Raw genomic sequence first — 21196 nt, forward strand, 5'->3', positions numbered from 1 at the left:
CTCAAGAAGAGCAACTCCAAGACACATAATTGTCAGATTCACCAAAGTTGAAATGAAGGAAAAAATGTTAAGGGCAGCCAGAGAGAAGGGTCGGGTTACCCACAAGGGGAAGCCCATCAGACTAACAGCTGATCTCTCGGCAGAAACTCTACAAGCCAGAAGAGAGTGGGGGCCAATATTCAACGTTCTTAAAGAAAAGAATTTTCAACCCAGAATTTCATATCCAGCCAAACTAAGCTTCATAAGTGAAGGAGAAATAAAATACTTTACAGACAAGCAAATGCTGAGAGATTTTGTCACCACCAGGCCTGCCCTAAAAAAGCTCCTGAAGGAAGCACAAACATGGAGAGGAACAATCAGTACCAGCCACTGCAAAAACATGCCAAATTGTAAAGACCATCAAGGCTAGGAAGAAACTGTATCAACTAACAAGCAAAATAAATAATCAGCTAGCATCATAATGACAGGATCAAATTCACACATAACAATATTAACCTTAAATGTAAATGGGCTAAATGCTCCAATTAAAAGACACGGACTGGCAAATTGAATAAAGAGGCAAGACCCATCAGTGTGCTGTATTCAGGAAACCCATCTCATGCACAGAGACACACATAGGCTCAAAATAAAGGGATGGAGGAAGATCTACCAAGCAAATGGAAAACAAAAAAAGGCAGGGGTTGCAATCCTAGTCTTTGATAAAACAGACTTTAAACCAACAAAGATCAAAAGAGACAAAGAAGGCCATTACATAATGGTAAAGGGATCAATTCAATAAGAAGAGTTAACTATCCTAAATCTGTATGCACCCAATACAGGAGAGCCCAGATTCATAAAGCAAGCCCTTAGAGACCTACAAAGAGACTTCGACTCCCACACAATAATAATGGGAAACTTTAACACCCCACTGTCAATATTAGACAGATCAACAAGACAGAAAGTCAACAAGGATATCCAGGAATTGAACTCAGCTCTACACCAAGCAGACCTAATAGACATCTACAGAACTCTCCACCCCAAATCAACAGAATATACATTCTTTTCAACACCACACCACACCTATTCCAAAATTGACCACATAGTTGGGAGTAAAGCATTCCTCAGCAAATGTAAAAGAACAGAAATTATAACAAACTGTCTCTCAGACCACAGTGCAATCAAACTAGAACTCAGGATTAAGAAACTCACTCAAAACCACTCATCTACATGAAAACTGAACAACCTGCTCCTGAATGACTACTGGGTACATAATGAAATGAGGGCAGAAATAAAGATGTTTTTTGAAACCAATAAGAGCAAAGACACAACATACCAGAATCTCTGGGACACATGCAAAGCAGTGTGTAGAGGGAAATTTATAGCACGAAATGCCCATAAGAGAAAGCAGGAAAGATCTAAAACTGACACCCTAACATCACAATTAAAAGAACTAAAGAAGCAAGAGCAAACACATTCAAAAGCTAGCAGAAGGCAAGAAATAACTAAGATCAGAGCAGAACTGGAGGAAATAGAGACACAAAAAACCCTTCAAAAAATTAATGAATCCAGGAGCTGCTTTTTTGAAAAGATCAACAAAATTGATAGACTGCTAGCAAGACTAATAAAGAAGAAAAGAGAGAAGAATCAAATAGACACAATAAAAAATGATAAAGGGGATATCACCACTGATCCCACAGAAATACAAACTACCATCAGAGAATACTATAAACACCTCTGCAAAAAAACTAGAAAATCTAGAAGAAATGGATAAATTCCTCGACACATACACCCTCCCAAGACTAAACCAGGAAGAAGTTGAATCTCTGAATAGACCAATAACAGGCTCTGAAATTGAGGCAATAATTAATAGCTTACCAACCAAAAAAAGTCCAGGACCAGATGGATTCACAACCAAATTCTATCAGAGGCACAAGGAGGATCTGGTACCAGTCCTTCTGAAACTATTCCAATCAATAGAAAAAGAGGGAATCCTCCATAACTCATTTTATGAGGCCAGCATCATCCTGATACCAAAGCCTGGCAGAGACACAACAAAAAAAGAGAATTTTAGACCAATATCCTTGATGAACATTGAGGTAAAAATCCTCAATAAAATACTGGCAAATTGAATCCAGCAGCACATCAAAAAGCTTATCTAACATGATCAAGTGGGCTTCATCCCTGGGTTGCAAGGCTGGTTCAACATATGAAAATCAATACCCATAATCCAGCATATAAACAGAACCTAAGACAAAAACCACATGATTATCTCAATAGATGCAGAAAAGGCCTTTGACAAAATTCAACAACGATTCATGCTAAAAACTCTCAATAAATTAGTTATTGATGGTATGTATCTCAAAATAATAAGAGCTATCTATGACAGACCCACAGCCAATATCATACTGAATGGGCAAAAACTGGAAGCATTCCCTTTGAAAACGGGCACAAGACAGGGATACCCTCTCTCACCACTCCTGTTCAACATAGTGTTGGAAGTTCCGGCCAGGTCAATCAGGCAGGAGAAGGAAATAAAGGGTATTCAAATAGGAAAAGAGGAAGTCAAATTGTCCCTGTTTGCAGATGACATGATTGTATATCTAGAAAACCCAATCGTCTCAGCCCAAAATCTCCTTAAGCTGATAAGCAACTTCAGCAAAGTCTCAGGATACAAAATCAATGTGCAAAAAATCACAAGCATTCTTATACACCAATAACAGACAAACAGAGAGCCAAATCATGAGTGAACTCCCATTCACAACTGCTTCAAAAAGAATAAAATACCTAGGAATCCAACTTACAAGGGATATGAAGGACCTCTTCAAGGAGAACTACAAACCACTGCTCAATGAAATAAAAGAGGATACAAACAAATGGAAGAACATTCCATGCTCATGGGTAGGAAGAATCAATATCATGAAAATGGCTATACTGCCCAAGGTAATTTGTAGATTCAATGCCATCCCCATCAAGCTGCCAATGACTTTCTTCACAGAATTGGAAAAAACTATTTTAAAGTTCATATGGAACCAAAAAAGAGCCCACATTGCCTAGTCAATCCTAAGCCAAAAGAACAAAGCCGGAGGCATCACACTACCTGACTTCAAACTATACTACAAGGTTACAGTAACCAAAACAGCATGGTACTGGTACCAAAACAGAGATATAGACCAATAGAACAGAATTGAGCCCTCAGAAATAATGCCACATATCTACAACTATCTGATCTTTGACAAACTTGACAAAAACAAGAAATGGAGAAAGGATTCTCTGTTTAATAAATGGTGCTGGGAAAACTGGCTAGCCATATGTAGAAAGCTGAAACTGGATCCCTTCCTTACACTTTATACAAAAATTAATTCAAGATGGATTAAAGACTTAAATGTTAGATCTAAAACCATAAAAGCCCTAGAAGAAAACCTAGGCAATACCATTCAGGACTTAGGCATGGACAGGGACTTCATGTCTAAAACACCAAAAGCAATGACAACAAAAGCCAAAATTGACAAATGGGATCTAATTAAACTAAAGAGCTTCTGCACAGCAAAAGAAACTACCATTGGAGTGAACAGGCAACCTACAGAATGGGAGAAAATTTCTGCAGTCTACTCATCTGACAAAGGGCTAATATCCAGAATGTACAATGAACTTAAACAAATTTACAAGAGAAAAACAACCCCATCAAAAAGTGGGCAAAGGATATGAACAGGCACTTCTCAAAAGAAGACATTTATGCAGCCAAAAGACACATGAAAAAATGCTCACCATCACCGGCCATCAGAGAAATGCAAATCAAAACCACAATGAGATACCATCTCACACCAGTTAGAATGGCAATCATTAAAAAGTCAGGAAACAACAGGTGCTGGAGAGGATGTGGAGAAATAGGAACACTTTTACACCATTGGTGGGACTGTAAACTAGTTCAACCCTTGTGGAAGTCAGTGTGGCGATTCCTCGGGATTGAGAACTAGAAATACCATTTGACCCAGCCATCCCATTACTGGGTATATACCCAAAGGATTATAAATCATGCTTGTATAAAGACACATGCACATGTATGTTTATTGTGGCAGCTATTCACAAGAGCAAATACTTGGAACCAACCCAAATGTCCAACAATGATAGACTGGATTAAGAAAATGTGGCACACATACACTGTGGAATACTATGCAGCTATAAAAAATGATGAGTTCACGTCCTTTGTAGGGACATGGATGAAGCTGGAAACCATCATTCTCAGCAAACTATTGCAAGGACAAAAAACCAAACACCGCATGTTCTCACTCATAGGTGGGAATTGAACAACGAGAACACATGGACACAAGAAGGGGAACATGACACACTGGGTCCTGTTGTGGGGTGGGGGGAGTGGGGAGGGATAGCATTAGGAGATATACCTAATGTTAAATGACGAGTTAATGGGTGCAGCACACCAACATGGTACATGTATACATATGTAACAAACCTGCACGTTGTGCACATGTACCCTAAAACTTAAAGTATTAAAAAAAGAAAAATACCTGACACCTAGTGTTCTTTGTTCTTTCAGTAGATGCTTAGTCAGTTGTTGCCACGAGAAGGGACACAGGAGAGGCTCAGGAAAACAAAGTCTTTTATACCTACAGGTCCTAGAGTGACAGAGTCACTGCATGCCAAGAAGGGATCACATCCTCCCCACCTTTTAAGGTCCAGTTCAAATTGTGCTTTCTTCAGAAAACTTTTTTGATTACTCTCACTCCAGATAAATATTTCTGTTCTGTAAATCCCACCCATGTATGGAAGGAAAGATCAATGAGACTCTAAGACTGATTTCAGGCTTACTATGTGGTTTGCAGCATGGAGAGTGGGCTTAGCCCAGCAGGCAGGGCACTGAGAGAGAGCAAGGACCCACGGGGCAGGTGGAGTCACGGCGGAGCACACAGCATAGGGCATGAAGAGAGTTCATGTGTGTGCTGGAATGTTACCAGGTCACTGTCAGGGGAGGACAAAAAGGGGGAGAGAGAGCTCACCATGAGAGATGTTATGTCTGAATGACTGAAGAGATGGTCAAGACTAAGGTTGACCATAGGTGACCTTCACCTTCTGCATCACCACCTCCAACCTCTCCTTCCCCTGGCTATGGACATGAGAGAATTCAATGAGATGTTGTGGTGCATGGAGTGGGCACATCAATGGGGATGGGAGGTATGAACACAATGACACTCAGCCACAGCCAATGATGTTGAGCTTTATTAATGGCCCCTCTCCAGAGGCTGCTCAGTTGTCCCCAGGGAACTCCTCGGAGATCCTCTGCCTTCCCATGTATGAGCCAGAGGACACCTCGGGAGCAGAGCAGTGAAAGGGTTTCCCGGTCAGATGCTGCACTCCACGCCTGCATCCTCCTCGTGGCTGCAGTCATGATAGCCCCAGCTATTCTTGCTGCAGCTCCACAGGGTACTCTCTGTGCCCCGACACTGAACATTATCCAGCCAGATCTGCCCAGTGCCTTGATAGAGAGAAAGCAAGAGAGAGAGCAAGAAGGGTAGGATCAGAGTCAAAGCAAAGCAGCCACATGTGTGCCTGGGAGCTTCCATCTGGGGTAGACTGCCGACTTCTCACTCATTCTGGTCCATTCTGGCCCAATGTGCTGATGGCTGGCTTAGCCTGTTTTTGTTGTTGTTGTTGTTTTATAATGACTCTGCCTCTGTTCTATTCTCTCCCCTTTGAAAAAAGTCTCATGCAAATATTTAATACTTAAACCCCACACTATTTGAAATATCTCCCTAGGTGGGTGTCCTAGCGTTTAGTTTCCTCCCTGCTAATTCATTCCTGCTGCATCTACCTTCCTCACATGCCTCTGTAATCAAGCCATTGCCCCACTCTAAAGTGGGCATTTGCTTTGGGTTGGGGTAAGGACAGGGAGCACTTGGGGTTGGGAGCAAGGGAAACTGGCCTCATGTCCTGCTGGGCCAGCTCCTATGGCCAGAGAAAAGGGTTCTGCCTGGGGACTTAACTCCTTTGCTCAAGGCTTGAACTTTTGGCTGAAAGATATAGGCTGAGTCTCCAGCATCCGAAGACATTTTCTGCAAATTTTAGTAGGTGCCTGCTCTGATTTGCTTTCTCTTCCCTTCCCATCTTCTCTTTAAAGATGATCACAGCCAAGACTGCTTGCTGGTCAATCCAGGCTGCTGGTTTGCAGACAGCTGGAGTGAACATCTGCATTTGCCTGCCCTGAATCTTCTCCCTGTTCTTCCAGTTGCATCAACTCAGCTGTCCTTTGGAGAGCCATCCCCGGCAAACATCCTCAGCCATGAGGCATTCTGACTCCAGGGCCAGATGGACCTTGACAGAAGCCAGGCCAGCCTTCACTGTCAGCGCTGGAGAAGACAGGCCATCTTCTGCTGGGGTTGCCAAGCTGGAAGGATGCATACCTGAAGCCCTGAGCTGCAGAGCTTTTTGGTTGCTTGGACCAATAATTTTCTTTTAAAGAAAACCACAGTGAGTCACTTGCCAACACCCCACCAGTGAGAGAAAGCCACATCCACACCTCTGGGGAAGAGGCCCCTGGCTGGTGACTCACTTACCAGCTCCCACTTTGTACAGGGCCCTTCCTTTGGAGTAACCCAGCATGCGGCAGAAGACAGTGGCATCAGAATTGTGCCATTCATCATCGCAAATGGTCCCCCAGGTACCACTGTAGTAAACTTCAGCCCGACCTCGGTTACTACTGCCGACAATCCTGACGGACACTGAGTTTTCACCTGGGTGAAGAAACACACATAGGAGAGGCAAGGAAGGCCCCTTGGGGCTTTGGGTAAGTGCGGGCTCTTTCTTTTCATTTTTGAGTTCTACAGTTAAGGAAAAGAAATGCCCCTGCTTGACTGTCACCAGAGCCTGGAAGATCCCACTTTGCAGTGCCAACCCAACCTGGCATGCAGCCTCCATGCACCTGGGGCCTGCAGGCACAAGGCCAGGGGGGCAGGTGCCCCTGTGGCTGGTTTGCAAATCGCATACACCACTTCTTGTCATGTGTTGTGGAAAGAAAAAAAGAAAAGCTGAGAAAAGAGAAGGAAGGAAGGAAAGAATGGAGGGAGAGAGGGAGGGAGAGAGGGAAAGGAAGGAGGGAGGGAGAGGAAAGAAAAAGGAAAAGGGGAAGAAGGGAGGGAGGGAGGGAGAGAGAAAAGGAAAGAAAGAAGGAGAAAGGGGGAAGGAAGGGAGAGGAGGAAGGAAGGGAGAGAATGGCTGGGGAGAGAAACTGCTGCTCTGTGCCGTGGGCAGGCTCATTCAAGGGACTAGACCCTCAATCTTCCCCAAAATGAGAAATTTATTTGAAAACCAAGGTCTCCTCCCCCAACACACACAATTTTCAGGTACAGAATTGACTTTAAAGCACACATTAAAGATAATATAAATAGTGATTACCTCTTTCACCTTTTTCTCCCTTTACTCCTTGCTCCCCAGAAGATCCTGTCATGAGGAGAAAACACACATGGTTTGAAAGAAACCCAGGCAGGATGGTTTTGCCTGCATTTGCAGGAGTGGGGAGCAGGTGGAGGGGTGGGGATGGTCAGACTCTCCCTGGGTCTCACCTGTGGCCTGGCATTATGGGGATGGGACATCCTGCAGGTGTCAGTGACTGAGCAGGAAGAAACAGGCCTGAGCTACAGCAAGAGGGGTTGAAGTTAGATTGGTGAGGGACTCTTGGTCTGGTCAGAGATATGGAGTGGGATGGGCTCATCTCCTTCATGGAAACTGTCTAGGGGTGTTGGGTCATGGGGCATGGCTCAAGTGCACGTTCATGCCCCTGCCTTGGATGCTAGAGCTGCGCCTAACCCACTGCTGTGTGCTCCATGCTTAGGGCAAGCCCTAGCACAAGACTTGTCAATCAAGGAAATAAACCTCTACCCTCCTGGGTTCTGAAAATCCCCAGAACTCTTAAAACAGGGCCTTTGCTATTTTAAGGTACAGAATTGGCTGTAAAGCATAGTCCTAAGAAGCAAGGAATCAGATGCAGAGGCCTTACCTGTCACTCCCCGGTCTCCCTTCTGGCCAGCTGGTCCAGGGGCTCCCTTGGGACCTGCCAGCCCCGGGCTCCCCTGTTCTCCCTTCACACCTGCAGGGCCTGGAAGGACAGATAATGCCCTGGTCAGGTGCCCTGCTTTGCCTTCCCAAGAGAGACCCAAGGGCGTTACTGTTTAATAAATGAGTTATCCTTAACTGCCAGACCTCCACCATGGCTGGGCTATCTGAATTTTCAGCCTGTCTTTGGTCCATCTGAGGGCTGCACTGATCTCTCAACTCTTAGGTAAATGCTGTCGAGAACAAGCAGGCTAAAATAGCCAGTGGTATTCCACAGATTGTTGGTCCTTCTGGAATTACATAGTTACGTTGAAGTTCTAGCCACGCTGGGAGAATTTGCTAGAATGTTTCTAAGCCTCGATGTCTCCTTCAGTGAATTGAAATAGTAACAGAGGCTGAGTACAGTGGCTTACTCCTGTAATCCCAATGCTTTGGGAGGCGAAGGTGGGAGGATCACTTGAGCCCAGAAGGCCAAGGCTACAGTGAGCTATCCTGGCACCACTGCATTTGGGTCTGGGTGACACAGAGACTTTGTCTGTAAAAAAAATTGAAAAAAAAAAACCAACAACCGTAAAACTGTAATAGAATATCTAGCTTATGAGGAAGAAAAGTTGCTCAAGAAATATGTCTGAAAAATCTCACTTTTGCACCCACAGGGGCAGGGCTGTTGAGAGGCCTAGAAACACCCTCCAGCTGGTGCCAGCTCAGTATCCAACTGAAGCACAGGCTCTGGAGGTGAGGATAAGAATAAGAAAGCCCAGCGACAGGCAGCAGGAGGCAGAGAGGAGAAGCTTGGGGGCCAAGAAGAGACAAGTGGGCCACAGCTGAGGTGGGGAAGCAGCAGCCGTGGATGGAGCAGAAGGGGCACAGCTCCATGGTGGCTGTACAGCCTGGAGCCTCTGCCTGCACCCCCAGCTCTCCTGACATATTTCCCCTTTGCCATCCTCAGCCCCTGCCCCATACACTACACCCTTCAGGATGCTGAGTTCCTGTTGTTCCCAGGTTTTGCAGCAGAGAAATCTGAGGCTTGAGTGACAGAGCCCTGGAGTCTTAACCTCCACTTTGGGAGAGGGTCACAGCTGTGCATTCAAAGTCAACAAGACCTGCCCTCTGAGCGGGCAGGCCTTCCCTGTCATCACTCCAAGGGATGAAGATGCAGCCTGCCCTTTACCTGGAACTCCTGATTCTCCTTTTCTTCCTTGCTGTCCTTGAAGTCCTAAGATCAAAACAAAAAAGAGGGGGGAGGAGATAATAAAACTTAGGTATTAGACATTTTTAATCTTAGACAACCTCTACCTTTTGTCTGATTAATGCAGACGGAAAGATACATTGGTTCTCCACAATTGTTTAAAGCCTCTTCAGCAGATCATAAAAAGAGACAGTCTGCAGATGAATGAGAACAGGTGTGTTGGGGGTGAAACAGCAAAGTACAGGATGAAAGCCTGGATTAGACAGACCCCAGATGCACCGCTGGCCTTCCCTGCCCACCAGTAACCTGACCTGGCATCTAAATCCAATCCCATTCCCTGCTGTTGCATTTATATTGGAAGAGAATTGGGAGATATTTGGTAAATAAAGTTATCTTTATTGCCAAAGACTGTGGAGGGGGCTCAGTGGCCACCAGGACCTTTGGAGGTCCTCATGCATAGTAGATGCTCTACCAGTATTTGTTGGTTTATTTCACTGTGGCCCCCAGTGGCTAAAGATTCGTGTGGCTAAAGGGTCTAATGTCCAGAAAATGGAAAAATAATAACCACAATCATTGGTGATGATCCTACTGTAGTTAATGTTAAAGGTCCCCCTTCCTTCCTTCTTTCCAACCATTCATCCTTTTTTCCAGTAAACTTTCATGGAAGGCCCACTGTCCCCAGCACCCTGCTGGGTCACTGTGAGATAATAATTTGTTCATTTAGCAAGATCATGTCCTCTTGATTTTAAGTGCCAATCTTTATTTTATTTCAGAGAAATAGGACTCCTCAAGGCAGTTACACAAACTTGGGAAAATACAAGCTCATTATTGACTATCAATAACAGTTACCAGAGGGTAATGAGGGGAACACCAACAGTGAGTCATAAGTATCTGTGCCCCCAGCCAAGCACGGAGCTCAGTCAGCCTCCTTGCAGTTGCCTCAGGGAAGTTTCTGCCTGCCCTGCCCTGCCTCTCACTTCAATCCCTGGATTTCCCAAGCACCTGCAGTGTGCTGGTCAGTGGAGGGAGAGGCAAGGGGCTGGCAGGCCTCTTCAGGGCACCTTCTTGGAATAATGAGCAAGAGAAATTGTGACTCTGGGGGCATTTCAGATTCCATCTCCAGGCCTGGCACTGCCTGGGGAGGAGGGCTGGAGAGCTAAGGGGCTGGGAGCTGCCGCTGCAGACCCAGGCAACAAGAGAAGCAGGAAGCACCAGAAGATTCTGAGAGGGAAACTACTTCTGTTCTTCATGTTAGAACTGAGGTTGGGATAGGTTTTTGTAAGAGCTGGAGGTGCCTTAGAGGTCAGCCCCTGGCAGACAGGTCCCAGCTTACACAGGGCCATTTGTGCATACACCCGTCCCTCTGAATAGAATGCCTCACCGCTGTGGTTCACCTGGAGAACTCACATTTAGCTTGTAAACTCTGCAAAGATGTCAGATGTCACCACTTGTGAAGCCTTCCCTCCCTCACCCAAGACATGATATCCTTTCTCTCAAGGCAGTAAAGCAAAGTGGTTCCAAAGTCTGACAGCCAGGACTAGAGTCCACTTCTGTCTTATACTGACTTTGTATCCAGGTGTCCCTGCTCTGAGCCTCAGTTTCCTTCTCTGAGTCTCCTTGTTGCCTCCTGAGGCAGTTGTAAGGCTGAAATGAAATCGTGTGTGTCAAGTGCTGAGCCCAGTGCCCAGCCAGTGCTGAATAAATGATGTCACAAGACCCACAGTGTCCTGTGTCCCCTCCAGGAGGGGAGCACCTCAGGCACTGAGGTTGAGTCCACACATGAGCACCAGGATTGCTGCACAGCTAGCATCCAGCAAATGTCTGCTATTGACCTGAAGGGCTTAGCTGAGATTGCCCAGGAGAAGCAACAGATGTTTCTCTTCTGCTTACCTGCATCTGAACAGTATACGCTAAGATGGGTTGGGCGAAAGATCACATTCTATATGTCTATGATGGTGATGAAGTAGGAAACAGTCCACATCCAGGGAGGTCACAGTGTCTTGGGGTCCCTGAACCCTACCTCTAGGGACACGCTCTTAAGGTAGAGATTTCTGCAACATGGCACCCTCTGGGATGCAGATAGAAGGGGCCAAGAGTCTGGATGTGGACTGTTTCCGGCTTCATCACCATCATAGACATATAGATGGTGGTCTTTCTCCCCACCAATCTTGACATACACTGTTCACATACAGGTAAGCAGAAGGGGCCTCAAAACACTGTGACCTCCCTTTATTGTAACCACCCAAAGAGATGCACCCCTCCAACTGTCCCCTAAAGCACTGAGCAGCAAATGCCCTCTAAAGACAGGAATTATAGGAAAGCCCCTGTTCACCAGGTCTGTAGCCCCAAGCCTGACCCTCCCTCTTCATTTCCCACACTCTCCCTTCCTAGCTCCTCACCTCCAGGGGACTCAGCATTTTCTGCTGCCTGCATCATGCCAGGCACTGTGCCAGGGGCTTTACATCCATTACCCTGTTTGATCTTTCAGCCACCCTCCAAGGCAGTGTGATTTCCCTCCTTTACAGAGGAGAAAGTACACACTCAGAGATGCTAGGTGAGTTATTCAAGGTCACATAAGAGTGAATGGGGGAAGTTGGGGCTGTCACCCAGGCCCAGCTCTCAATGTTCCCTGAAGGCACTTTGTTCCACTAGTACTAGGCTCACTCCTCTCTGGAGTTTCACCTGGTCTATGCACTTGGTTCCCAAGACACCTCCAGCCTTCCTGAGGCCATTTCTTCCCCCTAAAAGAGGAGTAGTCAAACTAGAGAATACATCAGAATCATCTGGGTGCATCTTGTTAGTAAACAACTTGCTAGGTCCCACCAGAGTCACTGATTTAGTGGGACTGGAGTGGGAATCCAAGAATCCACAGTACTAACAAGTTCCCAGGTGATGCTAATGCTGCAAGTCTCAGGACCACATTTTGAGTAACACTGCCCTAAACAACTCTCACTCATTCTTGAGTGACCAGCTCACAGCCCACCTCCTACGAGCAGCCTTCCTTGTCTGTATAGGAGCTCACAGCCCCTCTCGTGTCTGAACCCTTCCAGACCCACAATTCATATGGCAGAGGTTGGACCTTGATGAAATGCCTTCTGATATGTATTTAATGGGTATTGGAAATTAGAAATGAGGTTTGTATCATTTCTCTCCAAGCCTCGCTGGACTCTAAGAGAACACTGGCTGAGTGGTTGTCCATGGACTAATCGATGGAGGAACTAGTAATTACTTCACTATAAATCAAGGCAGCATCCTGATAGGATCAGCTCCTGCAGAGTAGAGGGAGAAATGGCTAAAAAATAGGTTCTAGAGCTGCATGTTGTAAAACTACACTGGAGAGCAAATAAATGCTGGATTTTTCTTCTTAACCATAAGCAAGCTGGCTTTCCCCGAGTATCACAAGCTTATCAAGCTGAGAGGGTTCCAAATATTTACTTGCAAAGTGTTTTTACAGAAATAATATTATCCCAAGAAATGTGTGTTAAATTAGAAAACATATGCCTTCCAGTTGTTTAGTGCTGAGCTGGTGCTATGACTAAAGTCTTCAATTGTTCCTGCTCCCAGGGAAGCTGCCTATTTCAAACCCAGAGTGCTGTGAAACTGTCAGGGACCTGGTGTTCTTCTATACTGCTTGCATGCCACAGAAAAGGAAACAGGCTCAGCAAAGTCAAGTAGCTGAGCTTGTGGTCACCCAGCTAGTCAGGGGTAAGTTCAAGTTGAGGCTCAGATTGCCTGATTCTGAGTGAAATGGAGAAATCTCCAATACATTATGAAAACTTTCTTTCTTTCCCTTTCTTTTCTTTTCTCTCTCTTTCTTCTCTCTCTTTCTTCTTTCTTTCTTTTCCTTCCTTTCTTTTCCTTCCTCCCTTCCTTCCTTCCTTCCTCTCTCTCTCTCTTTCTTTCTTTCTTCTTTTTGACAGGGTCTGACTCTGTTGCTCAGGCTGGAGTGCAGTGGTGCAATCATAGCTCATTGCAGCCTCAAATTCTTTGGCTCAAGTGATCCTCCTCCTCCTCCTTCAGCTGCCTGAGTAGCTGAGACTACAGGTACATGCCACCATACCCAGCTGATTTTTTTATGTTTTGTAGATAGGGGGCCATTGCTGCCTTGCCCTGTCTGGGGAAACTTTCCTAAATACCATGCCAACTTGGAGGCTAGGTGCAACCTGGCAAATTTAGGATTGAGCTAATAACTGACAAATCGACCTTGTGGTAAGAAGTGAGATGAAGGATAAGGGACTCAAAACTGGGGTATGTGTAGACTTTTGCAGAGCTCTCTAAGAAACTTAGAGAAAAATGAGGAAGATTTTTATAAATGACAATTTAGTGATGTGACTTAGTAGAATTTAATAAATTATTGGACTATCTCAGAACTTAGATATGAAGAATGTAATTAACTGAGAAATTATATTCATGATATAGGACTCAATTGCTATTATGGATGATCTTTTTGGCTTATCTTTAAAGTAAAACATCTTCAAATACAGATAAGAAAATGGATTTTGAGTTATTTGCACTTTGGTTTTGCCCCAAGAGGAAAATAAAAGGGCATGGAAAATTCACATTGTTATAGTTTAGACATAAAGGCCATTGAGATAAAGAATTTCCAATCAGATTGGTGTTTTGGAGTTTAAATGTTTTGGCTGCTTCTAACGTTATTTCATGAAGTGTAAATGGTAAAAAGAGAAATGTCATGATTACAAGCTGAAGTGGAGTCCTTCCTTATTTCTAAACAAATATTATTTCAAAATAGCTAAGACATGTAGAGCTAAAATTGGATTATTCTTCTGCAATCTTTGAAAGTGAAAATGTTAGAAATACTAAGTGATGGAGGCTGGACAGGGTCTGTTTCTAGCAGGTAAAAAAAGTGACCCTGAGAGAAGGTTCTGCAGGGTATGGTGCCTTGCTTAATAGAATGTGGAGGTTATCTTCCCACCAGAATGAGAGGAATTTCCTCTTTGTCTTCTTCAATATGAGCTGGCTCCTCTCTCTCAAGAGATGCAAACAAGAGGAAGCATTTCACCTGAATGGGGTAGAGTGTGGTCAGTGGCTGTGGAGGAGGTAGAAAGGCTTGGTGACCAAGCCAGGATTTACCCATTTATGGAGGAGTAGGAGGTGTGGCTGGGGTGGGGACAGGGTGAAGGTAACTGATTTCTCTCAAATCATACACTCTACGTTCTTCTATAAAGCCGATTCTGGAAAAGCACAACTCCAGAATCAGACTTTGGGATTCACTTCTGAATTCAGTTCATGCTCCCTGTGACACTGTGAGCAAAGGGTTTACTCTCTCTGAGCCTTTGCTTCCTCGTTTGTAAAGTAGGAATGGTAAGTTCAGTGTGATCAGGGGAGTCAAGACCCAGGCACAGTGCCTGGCCCAGAGGCATTGATAATAATGAACAGAGCACTGATCTTTTTAAAATAATTAATGCACAGTAATGAAACCTAGCTGTCACCTAGGTCAAGCCAATGCACTGTAATTTTTCTGTTTTCATCTAAAGTGGCTAGATATTCTCTTGAGAGATTAACGATTTTATTTACAAAATGGGAAATATGTCAGTTTGGAAACCTGGCTTGATATATCAACACTGGCCAAGCACTGCAGTGGCTTTAGTTTGGGGAATACCGACATCCTGACATTGACAAGTATACACTGTCCTCCATGATGGGGAGATCGGGCTCCCACCCTCTGCCTGCCCCTCCTTCTCCCACTTCAGAAGTTGTCAAATCTAATTTCTCTGGAAGTTTATTAGCCTATGACTCCACGATGACCTACAGACCCAGCTAGATTAGCCAGATTATGGTCCTATTGGAATTCCCCTCTGAGATGTCCACTTGGACTGTCAGCTACTTAATCAAGGAAACATTTGGACTTGGGTGGGCAACCTGCGCAGTTTTAGATAAACGGGAATTATCACAAGCCCCAAATTGAAATGCAATTCCTCAGGTTTACTTGGTCAGCCAGAATTAAGGGGTAAACCCTAGAATTTGCTGGCTGATGCTCACCACTAGGCCTAATTACTGGAGAACCCCATAAGGGTATTCAACAGATATACAAGGTCTCGATGATGATGAAATTAAAATGATCCCCAAGCTATGGGCCAAAAGTCTTTTGCCAAAATGGGTGTGAGGTCCTGGTTAAATAACTAAGAACCATGATAGGGCCTGAAAGCTTCATGTTTCCTCCCAGGAATGGTACAAGCTGCTACCTTCTGCTCTGATCCTTTCCGAACTGGGATGAAGGGAGGAGGTGTCACTCATCAGCACACCCTGATGGTGGGGCTGGGGAGGGAGACCTCATGATAGACTGTACTAATAAGACCCCAAACTTTGTCTTCTACTGACCTAGATTTGAACCTGGCTGCATCTCTTAACAGCTGTTTGACTGTAAAGTTGCACTACAAAGAGTGCTTGTCCCACTGGGTGTCAAGAAGATGCTCATTAGCAGGAGCGCTTTTGTTCTGCAAATCCTCCCAGGATGCAAAGGGCAGGGCAGGATTCTCTACCCTCAGACTGTGGAAGACACAGGCTTGGGGCTTGGGGAGTGAGCACAATGCTCCTGTGGGTAAAATCATGTTTTACCTCCAATACTCTTGGTTAGTTGAGAACCATTAGTGTTAGTCTGGCAGTGGGGGTGGGGACAGAGGGTGACTACCATTTACAACCAAGAGATGAAAGCAGTCATCTCCATGAAACCACACAGAAGGTTCAGGGGCAAGAGAGCATCAGGTCTCATAGTCAGATGGACTCTGAGACTGCGGACCAGAGAAGATGGAATTATAAGATCAGAATGGACAGTAAACAAGTCAGGAACATCTGATGACTATACCCAGATGGAACCTTTCCCATGGTGAGACCCTGCTGGTGGCCTTCAGATGGCATCCACATGGAATCAGGTAGCAGGGATCCTCCCAAACCGACACACCATCCATAAAAAACACAATTGGTCTGGGACTGCACAGATTACAAGGACAGAGAGGGTGTAAAAGCTGCCCTTGCCATGGCTCCCAACAGCTTTCAAAAAACCCAAAAGCTCAATCCCAGAGTCCAAGGTTTGCCAGGAGGTGGTGATGAATGAATCATCAATCCATTAGAACTGTGGAGGACCAGGTCCCAGTGGAGGTCTCTAGCACAGAACAGGGGTAAGGGCACCCAGGTTGTCTGACACAAGCGTGACCTTCTTCTCAGGCAGAGGACGGGGTAGAGGCAGACTGTCTACAGATGTCCTTGGCAGACATGCAGCTTTACATCACAACCCTGCCTTCCCCATAGCCCCTCCTGCCTGCTCCTGGCTTTCCAATGTATGCAACAGTTCTCCATAGAAATACCCAATCAGAGTGTGCCCACACCATCTGGCAACAGTCTCTGTTCACTGAAATACCCTGCATGTCTGAGGGCAGGAAGGCAGGAATTGGTCTTATGCATTGTGATAGTGGTCTGGACTTTCTAGACCAAGCGAGCACACTGTGACTGGACCAAAATGGCTTATAAAGTAGACTATATTGGTACAATGGTTTATGACCTAGACAAATAGACATGATGGTATATAACCTAGACTCTGTTGGCATTATGGTAAAAACTAGTCTTTGGCTAGTGTGGGTCAGTGCTCCCAGGCTGCCCCCCTAGGAAAATGTGGAAGAAGAGTTTTCTGGACCCTCCAGCCTGAATCCAGACTCCTGGACCCCCTCTTAGGGGTCCCAATGAAGAGTTAGCAGGAGACAGCAGAAACATACAGCTGGGAGGCAGACCAGGGAAATGGTATGGGCAAGGTGCTTTGCTCTCCTCCCTGATGCTGGAGGTTTGGTCATGGCATTCAAGGCCTTTCATGAGCCCTGAGAAGAGAAAGAACAGCCCTAGGCCCTTGGGCTTAAGGGGTCCTGGCAGGGGCAACTGCCCTCCATAACCGGAAACCTCAGAGGCCAAGACACAGAAGACCCTCTGCCTCCTCTTTGGGCCTAACAAGAGGCAGTTTTTCTCTCCATTCATCCTGCCACCCAGCAAGCCCACCTACTCACCCACTGCACCCTCTGTTACCTGTGTCCCCTTTGCTTCCTTTCAGACCTGCAGCTCCTGGACTCCCGGGGCTCCCTGGAAGTCCTGGACAACAGACACCACAGAGGGCATAAGGGCTGGACTAGGCAGGTTTTCACACATCACTCCCTGTGCCCACCACGGGACCCAAGACCTCACCTGCTTGCCCAGGGGAGCCAGCACTGCCAGGCTCACCCTTGGCACCTGGGTGTCCCACTGCACCAGGAGGGCCCGGAACACCTTGCAGTCCGGGTTGTCCTGAAAGGAAAGTAGTGACTGCCAGGCTGTGGTTGTTAACAGAGGGCCCAGCTACCCCAACTCCCAGTGCTTCTGTTCACAGCGGTGAGACACATACCTCTTAACACCTTACAGTCCTCTTGGCAGCTTTAACACCTCTCTTTAGAAGCCATGAGCTAGCCCTCTTAGTAGGAGGAAAATTATTCTCAGCAACTTACTAATCTTTTCTACCTGCAGGGTCTGGGACTTATGGACTTACTAGGAGCTCTGGGTGTGACTGTCCAACTCCACCCCCTGGGTGGCAAAGTGGGCTAAAGTCTAGAGAGAAACATCAGTGAGGCCTGCCCCCCAGCCTCCCTGCTGGCTGCTCTGTTCCTCTTAGCCAGGGCCAGATTTCTAAAAAACCCCAGGTGCTCTGGGTGAATACTACAATGAAGCAAAAGATGGTGGAGCCAGGTCCCCAACTTCACTCTGCCAGGGACAGCAGTAGCTGGGATGATGCCCAGATTCCTGTAGTTCTTACCTTGATCTCCTTTAGCTCCAGGAAAACCAGCCAAACCTAAGATGAAAAAGAACTTTTAGGAATTTGTTTCCCTTTGGCTCAGCCAGCCAGAAAAGAAATAAAGGAAATACCTAGAGGTCAGTGGATGTGACCACGCGCCCTCTTACCTGGTGGGCCTGGCCTCCCGGAGTCACCTTTACTCCCCTGGGCTCCAGGAGGCCCCATGACCCCTGTGTCTCCTTTCATACCCCTGTCCCCTTTGCTTCCTGAAAAAACAAAAAGTCTCAGTCAGTTGTGGGAAGAACTCCAATCAGGCCACCATCTCCTCCTCTGACACTTCCCATTCCACTGAAATCCCAAACCCTAAACTCCTTGAGCTCCTACTTGGTGCCCATGAGGGGAAGATATGACCACTGCCCTCAAGGAGTGCACCACTTTGCCCCAGAGACAAGAAAGAAACTCATGAAAATTTGGTGAGGTGACCAGGTATGGCTGACAGTCAACAGAAAGCCCTGGTCCCCTTGGGAGGGACAATAGCAGGCTCAACCAGCACTGTCTGGCTTGTTTTAGTGTCTGCATTTTGGCAATTATTTGAATTCACTTCAAAAATTGAAACCTGAGTATTCTGAAAAGCAGATCCCAAATGCCGAGAATAGCAACTTTGAGGCATCTATAAGAGAAAAACACTGCAGCAGCTCATGTTCCTGCCAGCACTTCAGACATGGGCTTTCCTGGTACCCAAGATTTCAAATTTTCCACTTATCATCAGAATTCAGAGCTCATCCTAGCCTGTCCCCTTCTGAATCCTCTGTTGCTCCCTCCTCTCTTGCTGGTGCCTGGTGCATATCAATTGACAGAGGCTCCTCACTGGGGTAGGGCTCTGTGCCTTCTTTGGTTTAGGGGTGGACTGCCTGGACCTTGCCAGCCACGCAATGCAGGGTACTACTGGTAGGCTGCTGAAGTCCCACCATCAGCTGGGTGTCCGTGCTCAACTCCACTCCCCTGGGGGTGGGGAGAGTGGGGCAAAGGTCTAAAGAGGAATATCTCACCTCAACACAACATTTTAGGCTTTCAAAAAGGCTTATTGGGAGGCATTTGTGTTAAAAGGCATTTATTGCTCCATTCTATGATTTTGATAATTCTGAAGCTGGGGAGGACTCAGGCATGACACCAGCCTTCTCTCCAGTGAATTAGAAAAGGGGAGAGAGAGCTCTGAAGAGGTGAGGAAGAAGGGAGAGCCCTGGGTCTTAGCATTGAGTGCTGTGAATTCACGAGGTGTGAGGCTCATGAATCAGAACCCTTGAGATGGCTGAATACTTGAAGGGTAGCTGCTCCTTGAGGAAGACGAAGCAATCCTAAGGAACTTGGTTATGGCTGAGGCATCCTATAACAGCTGGAAGTGCAAAAAGTAGAGGAGGCTGTTCTTGGCTGTTCAGAGTGTCCACTCTGGAGAAGGGGTCAATGGCACCTGTTAGAAGGCACTGAGAACTGTTTCCCTGGAGGAATCTGTTGGTGCCTTTTTTGCTGTGGGCCAGGACCATCAAGTTACAGCATTGCTGGGCCACATGAAGTTTCTTCAGAATTCTCTGGACCTGCATCTGTATTGCTATAACTTCCACTCCCCAGCAAATGGAATGGCTTTGGGAAGAGGGCAGTATCACATCAGTCAGAGGACCACACTCTGGCTCTAGCCAAGGAAGCACAGCTGCCTGACTTCAGAACTTTCCAACTGTAGCTAAGTAGTGGAGTGAGAAAAATAGGCTTATCCCCTGGGACTTCAAGTTGGTGGCTTATCTGTCTACTAGCAGGAAGAGAATAGGTAAAATCTCAGCACTATTGGGATCAGATCTCCCTTGGTTTGCACAGCCCAGCCAACAGCAGTGGATTGAGCAAGCCATGGGTAAGAGAGATCTCATGATGTGGGGAGAGGAAATTTGGGAAGAGGAGGGGTGGGCCGGAGTCCTGATTTTTGAAGAACTCAAACTGCTGCCTTTCCCTTCACCAACCACGGCATTTCCAGGCCTGAGTCTGGGTGTGGATTCTATGCTTGCCTTTGTGACAGTGTGGTTGGGAAGCTGCATAACTCAGACTCAGTGGGCAAAGACCTGGCTGTGGCCCCTTCTCTGGGGCTGGCAGAAACACCTTGAGAAAGTCTGGGTCTCCCTTTCCCATCTACAAAGAGAACTGTGTTGTTCCACCTTTGGAAGGATCCTCAGAGGTCAACCACCCAACCATCTTCCTGGTGCCAGTATCCCTCATCAGACCAGCCTAGGAGAATTCTGCAGCCCCTCCTCCCCTCCCAGCAGTCAGCTTCCCACTAGGACCCATGCCCACCCACTTCATCATGGGTCAGCCCCAGGTTCTGAATCATTCTTCCTCCCTTGCCTTAGCACAATTGGTCCTCCTGAAACCTTAGTCCATTGGTCCTTATTCTTCTGCTGGGCACCACCCTGGGCAAGACCATTTTCTTTCCCACAAATTCCCTTTGAATATTTGAGGATGACTGACACATCCCTACTAAGGGCTGTCTTCTTGAGGGCAAGCCTTCCCAGTTTTTTTGTAAGGAATTCCCACGTGCCAGGTACAGTGGTACACATCTCATATGTCTTATATTCCTGCAGTAATTCATCCTCATTAAAGGTTTGTATTATTATTAGTCCCCTTTCTAGGAGAGTAAATTGAGGCTAAGAGAGGTTAATTCATTAATTCATTTGCCCAAGGTCACACAGTTAGTGAGCCATATCAGAACCCAGGTCTGTCTGATCTTGAAGCTGAAGTCCTTCCCTTTCTACCTTACAGGATAACTACTACTACTATTACTATTACTAACTATCACGTATTTGATGCCTATTACTAGTTATCATGTATTTAATGCCTATCATGTGGCAGACAGCTTGAAAACATGGTCTCTAACCCTTATTACTGTCTTGTAAAATATGTCTAATTTAATTATGTTTTTAACTTAATTACCATTCTTTTCTAAAATGAGAACATTAAAGCTCAGAAGGGTGAAGTATTGCGTTAGTCACACAGGGGAGCAGGTGCAGAGCAGAGATGGGAACCAAGCCCACCTGGCCCTGCAATCCTCACTCTCTGCCATTCACTGTAGAGCCTCCCTGACGACTGCAGGAGGCTGAGAGGCGGAGAGCGTGGCATGCTCAGTCAAGTCCAGAGCCCATAAGCCAGTGTTTCTCCAAGTGTGG

The 21196-nt window shown here is 46.1% G+C and overlaps 1 protein-coding gene across 5 annotated transcripts in view; it reads right to left on the reverse strand.

The window, feature by feature from the left end:
- Positions 1-5193: 5193 nt before the first annotated feature.
- MARCO (macrophage receptor with collagenous structure) overlaps positions 5194-21196 on the reverse strand; it is a 158566-nt gene continuing 142563 nt past the window's right edge. For 4 of the 5 annotated variants that reach the window (XM_054549247.1, XM_063712740.1, XM_054549249.1 and 1 more), the window contains exons 10-18: positions 18161-18259; positions 18015-18050; positions 17414-17512; positions 17258-17320; positions 9212-9256; positions 7985-8083; positions 7384-7428; positions 6546-6722; positions 5200-5467 (exon numbers count right to left, since the gene is read on the reverse strand). In XM_054549247.1, coding sequence (XP_054405222.1) covers positions 5334-5467; positions 6546-6722; positions 7384-7428; positions 7985-8083; positions 9212-9256; positions 17258-17320; positions 17414-17512; positions 18015-18050; positions 18161-18259 — 797 coding nt within the window. In that variant the 3' untranslated portion in view covers positions 5200-5333. Of the gene's footprint in view, positions 5468-6545; positions 6723-7383; positions 7429-7984; positions 8084-9211; positions 9257-17257; positions 17321-17413; positions 17513-18014; positions 18051-18160; positions 18260-21196 lie in introns of all 5 variants that reach the window. The other variant, XM_024243416.2, reaches the window with a different exon arrangement.

The sequence above is a fragment of the Pongo abelii genome, chromosome 11 (assembly GCF_028885655.2).
Source record: "Pongo abelii isolate AG06213 chromosome 11, NHGRI_mPonAbe1-v2.0_pri, whole genome shotgun sequence".
Taxonomy (NCBI): Eukaryota; Metazoa; Chordata; class Mammalia; order Primates; family Hominidae; genus Pongo; species Pongo abelii.